This window comes from Mandrillus leucophaeus, unplaced genomic scaffold (genome assembly GCF_000951045.1).
Source record: "Mandrillus leucophaeus isolate KB7577 unplaced genomic scaffold, Mleu.le_1.0 Scaffold160, whole genome shotgun sequence".
NCBI lineage: Eukaryota > Metazoa > Chordata > Mammalia > Primates > Cercopithecidae > Mandrillus > Mandrillus leucophaeus.
The window spans coordinates 1306777-1316109 of record NW_012101588.1 but is presented as its reverse complement, the minus strand read 5'-3'; the positions used below and the strand labels follow the sequence as shown (position 1 = coordinate 1316109).

At 36.0% G+C, this 9333-nt stretch overlaps 1 protein-coding gene across 2 annotated transcripts in view; it reads left to right on the top strand.

The window, feature by feature from the left end:
• Positions 1 to 517: 517 nt before the first annotated feature.
• The window catches only part of WTAP (Wilms tumor 1 associated protein), a 20615-nt gene continuing 11799 nt past the window's right edge, over positions 518 to 9333 (top strand). For both annotated transcript variants that reach the window (XM_011975930.1, XM_011975931.1), the window contains exons 1-4: positions 518 to 551; positions 2928 to 2983; positions 5984 to 6042; positions 7551 to 7678. In XM_011975930.1, the coding sequence (XP_011831320.1) occupies positions 522 to 551; positions 2928 to 2983; positions 5984 to 6042; positions 7551 to 7678 (273 nt within the window). In that variant the 5' untranslated portion in view covers positions 518 to 521. The remainder of the gene's footprint in view (positions 552 to 2927; positions 2984 to 5983; positions 6043 to 7550; positions 7679 to 9333) is intronic.

Sequence of the window (9333 nt, the reverse complement as noted above, 5' to 3'; positions counted from 1 at the left end):
CTATTGGGCAGTAGTAAATTATGACTGTGGTAGGTACTGCCTTGCTTTAACAACCTAATGCTATAAAAGGAAGACTTAAGCTGGTATTACCCTTTAATAGCCCCTTAGTAACATGGCTAGGATACTACTTGAGGTCAGTATCACGTCTGTGACGAGACTTTCATAGGGGGATTGTAATAGTGTGATGAGAAATTATATTTCTCTTGACCCTTTATGGCGACATCAAATGATTTGAATGGCTGATCAGCTTTTTTATGAGGGAATTTGTAAAAACTACCCAATAACTATAATAATGGAAGATGTTAACAGAGGAAGATCTGGGTGTAGAGTATATAGGAACTCTGTAATATCTTGCCACTTTTTGTAAATCTAAAACTATTTTTAAATTATTTAAATTGTAATTACTCGACAGTAATTTAGTTCACTAATTGATTTGAAAGAGTCAGTATTTTTTGTTCCTACTTTCACTGGAAGAAAATCAATTGAACTTGTTTTCCTCAACTTTTTTTTTAGGATTCAAGATGACCAACGAAGAACCTCTTCCCAAGAAGGTATGGGTTTTGGTTTTGGGTTTTTTGTTTTGTTTTGTTTTGGGTTCTGTTTTGTTTTTTTAAGCAGTTGTAAGCACTTTTTAAAAAAAATAGACTTGAAGGATTATCATTGTTTGCTTATTTCTCATTTCTTTGCCTTTATAACAATAATAGCATTGGAGTTGTACAATGTGCTAGATATTGTATCTTATATCCAGTATATTTTTAGAATATTTTCAGATTTTGGAAAACTTTAGTTATAATAATATTCCCATGATCTACTCTTAACGTTCATTATGTGAATATTTCCAGCTACATATATACAAATAACGTCAAAAATGGAAATCATGAGTATATTATTCTTTTCCTAGTATAAATCCCTTTGATTAAAATTAAAAACTACTTTATTTTTAAAAAATGGTTATAGCTAGTTTTCAAATTCTACTTTTTTCTCTGAAATTTTGTTGTGTAGTCTCAATCTCTCCCTGCTGTGCATTCCTACCTCGAGTTTACTCTTTCATACACACGCAGTGGACGTTATAAAAGAGCAACATAGTCTCTAGGAGGAATTTGTGATTCAATTGGGAAAGCAGGGCATGTGCTTAACTAAACTGAATATTTAAGTGAATAGATACTACAGAAGTTTCCTGTTGTGGAGTGAAATTACTCATAAAATGAGTAAAGGATTGTACTATACTTTCATAATCTGAGAATTACTATGTGTTCCCTCTGGTAGCCTTTGATTTTCCTCCCTTGGAACAGAGTCTTGCTCTGTTGCCCAGGCTGGAGTGCAGTGGTGCCGTCTCAGCTCACTGCAGTCTCCGCCTCCTGGGCTCAAGTGATCATCCCACCTCAGCCTCCTGAGTATCTGGGGACTACAAGTACGTGCCACCACACCCAGCTAACTTTTGTGTTTCTTGTAGAGATGGGGTTTTGCCATGTTGCCCAGGCTGGTCTCGAACTCCTGGGTTCAAGAGATAGCCACCTGCCTCTACTTTCCAAAGTGCTGGAATAATAAACGTGAGCTGCCTTTGGCAGCCTTTTAATATATTACACTACGATAGTCTCCCCCATTCTATTTTATGGTAATACTATTTTACTGGTTAGTATTATAATTTGAAACATTTTTAAGGAAAAAAATTTAAGTGAAATAAGGAAAATACTAATAAAATAAGGAAATACTAATAAAGCCTTTATTTTCTTTTTATTTTTTATTTTCTGAGACAGGGTCTCACTCTGTCGCACATACTGGAGTACAGTCGTACAGTCTTGGCTCATTGTGGCCTCATACCCCAGCTTATGCAATCCTCCCACCTCTGCCCCCCAAAGTAGCTCAGACTACAGGTGTGCTGCTACGCCTGACTAATTTTTGTATTTTTTGGTAGAGATGGAGTTTTGCCATGTTACCCATGCTGATCTTGAACTCCTGAGTTTCAAGATATCCTCCTGCCTCAATCTCCCAAAGTGCAGGAGGCATGAGCCACAATGCCCACCAAAGCCTTAATTTTATACTGAAGTAGGAGAGGTATCTCACCTTCACAGCCTTTATTTGGTATAGTGAATATACTGTTTCTTAATTTTTGAAGCATGTCAGCTTATGCCCTTGTTTCAGCTTTTTATTTTCAAATAATTATAGATTCACAGGAAGTTGCAAATAAATGTCCAGAGAGGTTCTGTGCAGCTTTCACTGAGCCTCCTTCATTGTTAACATCTTGCATGACTAGCAGACATCTCTAATAACTGAAAATCAGGGAACTGACATTGGTACAATCCACAGAGCTTATGCACATTTCACGTTATACTTGTACTGTTTGTGGAGGGAGTGGGGAAGAACTATATGCAATTTTATCATGTCTAGCTTTGTGTAACCATCATTAATCGAGATACATATCTGAACTATTAGCATAAAACTTCATTGAGTTATTCTTTTGTAGCCACATCTACCCCCTCCCTCCCCATGCCTGACCCCTGGCAACCACTAGTTTATCTCTATTTCTATAATTGTTATTTCAGAGTGTTTATATAAACGACATCATGTAGTGTATATCTTTTTGAGACCATTTTACATTCTCACCTGCAGTGTAGGAAACTTCAATTTCTCTGAATCCTCACCAGCATTTGGTGTTGCCGCTAATTTTTATTTTAGCCATTCTAATCAGTTTGTGGTGATACCTGGGATTTTAATGTGCATATTCCTAATGATGATGCCCATTGTTAAGATAACAAATAGTTTACCTTAAAAAAAAAAAAAAAACTTTTGTAATCAAATAATTTTTTTTTAGTGATAAGTATGTACTGAGCTGTTTAAATCTCACACTCAGGAGATGTTTCATAGGTCTCATAGAGCTTTGTGTCTTCAGGAAGATCACTCAATTCATATTGTAATTCTCTTTATAGGTTCGACTGAGTGAAACAGACTTCAAAGTTATGGCAAGAGATGAGTTAATTCTAAGGTAAAATGTTATTTGTTCAAAAATAAAATCTTTGTATAGAACATTGTATTATGCCTCTACACTGTAATTTTCTTTGTGCCAGATACTGTTTTTAATGTTGTTACATCCTCAAATAATTTAATGTACTTTTTGAACATACTATGACCTATTTCTTATATTAACACTGAGGAAAACGTAACACTTTAGAGAACTACTAGGAAGCTATAAGTTTAACAAATATATGGCTTGTTTTGTGTAGTTTTTCTTTTCGTGTTTAACATTTGAAAAAAAAAGTAATCCTAAAAGATAAACTTATATTTGTGGAAGAAATACATAATTTACTAATAAAGTGAGGTTACTTTTTCTTATTAGCGTGACCAGCTCATTTAACTTCATACTCTTCATTTTCTCATCTGTAAGTTGAAGGGGTTGGGTTAAGTTATTTTTAAAGGTGACTTCCAGTTCTGAATTTCTGTGGTTATCTTATAAATGTTTTACAAAAGCAGATTGTCAGGTACAGCATATAATCTTTATAGATTGTGTAAGAAATCAGGAAGTAGGATGTTCTATGTTTTACAGCTTTGATAACTTTTAAATAAAAATAAAATGAGTATTTTAACAAGCTGAAAGCCGGGGAGAGAAAAGATGTTTTGTGAGATAGAGTAAAAGATTTTGTTGTTTCCTACAGTGTGACAATTTCCTACTTTGACCTTTGCACAGCTACTGTATTATGAACACTTTATCTTTTTTTTTTTTTTTTTGCCATAATCTCATACATAGGACAGTTTCCATTGCATACCTTTGTCTTCTTGCACATAAAATTTAAATTGTTGGTATTCTAAAACACTCTGTCTTACGCTGAAGTAGATACTTAAGATACACTACTACTCAATGCTGGGTTTTTTGTTTGTTTATTTAACTATTAAAACAACAACACATACGTTAAAACAACATATATACATATATATAATGTACATATAAATTATAATAGAGGTGAGGTGTTGCTCAGGCTAGTCTTGAACGCCTGGCCTGAAGTGATTCTCTCACCTTGGCCTCCTGAAGTGCTGGAATTACAGGCATGGGCCACCATGCCCGGCCATGATTTTTTTTTCCCCTACCTCTGGCATTGTACACTTCTTTTTATGCCTTCTTACATAATTGCTCTGGTTAGTCTTTGCAGTCATTTTCTTGATTTAACTGTAGGAGGGGAAAAGTCAGTAATCTTAATAAAGAATCATAGAAATGTTGTATTTTAAGATACCTTTAAGGTTTCTAAATTATATGCAGTGTATTACCTTGCAGTCAGTTTAACATCTTTCCTTAGGGAATTCTCATGTAAGACTTTTAGGTGGATTTTTTTCTCTTTAATTTCCTTGGTGATTTTAAACCAGCTGCTACTTATTTAACTAGTCTGTACCTTCTATCCTTGTGATATACATGTTCTTGCTTCAGTTTTTATATTTTTCTGTTCTTCTAAAATAAATTGTTCTTTTATAGTCTCCACTGAGACCTTTCTCTTATACATCCCCAAATATTTGGTAAACTGTACGTGTCCTAGGTTGTAAGTGCCATAAAAACAAAGCATGACCTTAGCTTAACAATAGTGTTTATATAGAAAGTGGATTAGTATGGTATTAAGAAGGTTTTTCTTTTTTTGTGACAGTCGCCAGGCTGGAATGCAATGGTGCAATCACAGTTCACTGCAACTGCCGCCTCCCAGTCAAGTGATTCTCCTGCCTCAGCCTCCCAAGTAGCTGGGACTCCAGGCATGCGCCACCATGCCCTGCTAATTTTTTTGTATTTTCAGTAGAGACGGAATTTCACTGTGTTGGCCAGGATGGTCTCGATTTCTTGACCTCATGATCCGCCCGCCTTGGCCTCCCAAAAAATCCCCTGTTGGGATTACAGGCGTGAGCCTTTTTGTTCATTATGTTGTAACATTATTAACTCATGCCAAGCCTGTTTTTAAGATTATAAAATGGTTTTCTAAAGCCAAATTTTAATTAACTGTACCTGAAGAGCAGCTTGAAAACATGGCTCTTAAGTATGCAGGAGAACAGACATTCAGGGCAGGGTACTTTCCATTAGGAGCTGCCTAATAAGTCTAGGAAAAATCTTTATTGCTAAGAGGACTTAGCAGTATATATATATTCAGGGTAGAGAAGTATAATGAAGAAAAATGGTGCCCTTGTATTCCGATAGCGTGTGGCATGCAGGTTTCTGCCAGTTAGATGTGATTGTTAAATTACAGTCTTGAAAAATGTTGTATTCTCCCCCTGTGTTTACAGGCAGAAATTGATACTACCTTGAGAAGAGTCACATGGTATTTTCACAAAAGAGCCAAAATAAAGAACCTTCAGTTCTACATAATTAGGCACATTCCTAATATGCCTTTTGTTCTAAGGGGACAACATATGAAAGTAGCAGTAGGATTTTTTTTTTTCTATAATCCAGGATTATCCTGAACATCACCAGTGATACCAAAGTATCAAACCAAATCTGGGGTTTGATCTCACCCAGAGCACGCTTGGCATGTTCTCAGCAGAAAACACCTTCTCTATATATCTCCTTTTACCTGTTTCCTGTAAAATGGGAAGGAATAATGAGTGGACTACTTTATTATCAGTTAAACTAGATTTGGGCCAGGATGTGGTGACTAAGGCCTGAAATTTCAGCAGTTTGGGAGGCCAAGGTGTGAGGATCATTTGAGTCCAGGAGTTCAAGACCAGCCTGGGCAACAGTGAGACCCCCTCTCTACAAAAAATTAGCCATGTGCCTTTGGTCCCAGCTCTACAGGAAGCTGAGGCAGGGATATCGCTTGAGCCCAGACCCTGTTTGTGCCACTGCACTCCAGCCTGGGGGACAGAGCGAGACTCTGTCTTAGAAAACTAGATTTAAAATGAAAAATCATCCAGCAGAATGCTCAGTATTACTAAAATCTGTGAGTTTATAGATATCTTCTAGTTTATTTAATAAAAGCTATTTTATTATAACAACTAATGTATGGATTTTTTTTATTAGATGGAAACAATATGAAGCATATGTACAAGCTTTGGAGGGCAAGTACACAGATCTTAACTGTAAGTTTGAGTTTTAGCTTCTTAAAGACTGAATAATCTCCTTTTGATCGTTGTTACAATCAAAAGGGTAATTGGTTTTATTAAAGCAAATCTAATTTTTCTGGTGTTTTATTATAAGAACTATACATAGGCACTTTTGGGTGCAAGAAAATATAAAGGTGAATGAGACATAGTCATTGGAGAAGACAGACATGTAATACTCATGTAATGGCGTGACTTAGCAAAATTATATGCAAGGTTCTGAGTATAGATGCAGTAACTGAGAACTACTTGAAACTTTTCTTTCTTATCCCTAACCCCTTCTACATAGGAATTTGACTTGAAGCGTGAGTCACTAGTCTAGAAGAGAAATAAATAGAAGCAACTAGTAACAGATTTATGACAGGTTAAATTAATATGTATAACTTAATTATATGTAATATATATTTACAAATTTTTTAAATCTGCTGAAAATAACAAAGTTTATCATTTTAAGCCATTTTAGTCTCAGTTTTTACTGTTTGAACCACATACTATTTGTTGAGTATAAAAACCAATATATATTGTTTTCTAACTTCAGAAGGGTTAATACCCTGAAATTCTAATTTTACATGACTGTGTTATCCAAAGAAATCATGAACATTATGAACGATTAAGGCTGGGCACAGTGGCTCACACCTGTAATCCCAGCGCTTTGAGAGGCCAAGGTGGGAAGATACTTGAGACCAGCATAGGCAGCATAGGGAGACCTTGTCTCTACCAAAAAAAAAAAATGAGTCAGGAGGATCACTTGAGCCTGAGAGGTCAAGGCTACAGTGAGCCCTGATTGTGCCACTGGACTCCTGTCTGGGTAACAGAATAAGATCCTGCCTCAAAGTTTAAAATACAAATTGTCCAGCAGTTACTATCATATTATTTATTTGTTTGTTTATTTGAGACAATCTCGCACCGTCGCCCAGACTGGAATGCAGTGGCACAATTTGGACTTAGTGCAACCTCCACCTCCCAGATTCAAATCATTCGCCTGCCCCAGCCTCCCAAGTGGCTGGGATTACAGACATGCACCACCACGACCGGCTAATTTTGTATTTTTAGTAGAGATGGTGTTTCACCATGTTGGTCAGGCTGGTCTCAAACTCCTGGCCTCAGGTGATCTACCCGCCTCACCTCCCAAAGTGCTGGGATTACGGGTGTGAGCCACTGTGCCCAGACAGCATTTTTATATTAAATAGGTTAAAACATACTCATCAGGATTTTGTGCATACTGTGAAACACAAATGTTTCCTGTCTTCTGTTGGGAATAGATGAAACTATGAAAACATAATTCAGTTGGTAGTCATGGAGCACTATGACACCTTGCCTTCTAAATGAACTGTCATGACCAGGAAATAATTTGCTTGTTATAAAAGTAGTTAGGATGGAAATTAAAGACTTGATTAATTTTTTGACCCTAGTTTTTAATTGTTCTTGACAGAAGTATTTGAACTTGATCTTAAAATTATATTTATAATTATTTTTTAAATCATCAGCTAATGATGTAACTGGCCTAAGAGAGTCTGAAGAAAAACTAAAGCAACAACAGCAGGAGTCTGCACGCAGGGAAAACATCCTTGTAATGCGACTAGCAACCAAGGAACAAGAGATGCAAGAGTGTACTGTAAGTATTTCAAGTTATATAAATGTCTTTAGTTGAGGAATTGGTTTTTAGTCTGCCTTATTGCTTGTTAATTTTAAACACCTAATACTAAATATAAGAGGTTTTTTTTAATAGGTATGTACACTTAGAGCTTTAAGTATACCAGCTGAAAAATTTTGATAATGTCTCTTCATTTAAACGAATTTTTTTTTTGGCCAAGAAGGCAATAGTTTTAAGTTGTGTTTTGAAATTTTCATGCATTGTGAATATTAGTTCATCAATTCCAGACATTTTTCAGATATCTTGGTGTCTGAGGGTATAATCAATAAAAGAGCATTTGCTCCTTATTGCTTTACTTTCACTGGTTAGGAAAGCCATCTGATGACTTTACCTCTGCTCTCTTGTCCCCTCTACGTATAGAACTGTTTTTCCTAGTGTCAGCAACTTCTTCAACGTGTCCTTTTTAATTGTTAGAACTTTGATGTGTACTGTGTAGTATTTACTACGTCTATGTAGATCTGAAATCTAGTGACATAATTGATCATCCAGCTCTGGTAGTTTAGACTCAATCTTACAGTGTAATTATACAAAATAATTAGAGGCAGCTGTATCCTTGTTTCTGATTTTAAAATCTGAATGTTTCTTCAATTCTTTGGGTACTCTCCATTCATTTGATACATATTAAAGTCTTCTAATGTGTTATTAAAATCTTCTAAGGTAGTATTCTGATCACTGGAGACACCAAAAATCTATGGGCACAGTCCTTTTCCTGTTTGTTTTACCAATAGAGTGTTCCTTAAGGCTCAGTCACAGTCCTTTTACTTCCTGTACAGAGATTGTTTAAATTTCCACAAAAGTACCTATTTACTCTTTCACTTTTTACTAAATGACTTCTTTACATTTTGCTTTGCTAAAGGCTGGCTTTTATCATTTTCTTTCCTTTTTTTTTTTTTTTTTGTTTGTTTTTGTTTTTGTTGTTGTTTTAGTTTGTTGTTATTTCCCCCTTTTCTTGAGACAGGGCCTCTCATCCAGGCTGAAGTGCAGTGGTATAATCATAGCTCACTTCAGCTTCCTGAGTAACTGGGACTATAGTCACGTGCCACCAAGCCCAGCTAATTTTTTAATTTTTGTAGAGATGGGGTCTTCCCTACGTTGCCCAGGTTGAACTCCTGGCCTTTGGCAATCCTTACTCCTTGGCCTCCCAAAACTGTTGGGATTATAGGTGTGAGCCATCACACCTGGCCCATTATCGTTTTCTCTACCTTCTCACCACATTTTGTTCTTTTGTTTCTGTCAGTTTTGTTGTAATTCTCACACCACTGATACTTTTTTCTCCAGTTACTTATGAATGTTTTTTAACAAATTTCTCTTTTCACGAAAAATGGATCTTACCTTTAGACTGCTAGCACTTGGGAGATAGATTGTGAATAGATGGTGTTGATGGTAATATCTCATAGGATTGGAATGTCTTGAATTCCTTTTCTGTTCCAGATTCCTACTCTTGACATCATAGTTGATGTGTGCACATCACAATGTGTGTGCTATTCATGCACCTCTGATTCTCCATCTGTCCTATATACACTGGCGGTTTTGATCATATTATGCCTGGTCAGGGCCTTTGGTGATACCTCATCACTCTTGTCTGCTTGACCTGGAATTTTTTTTTTTTTTTTTTT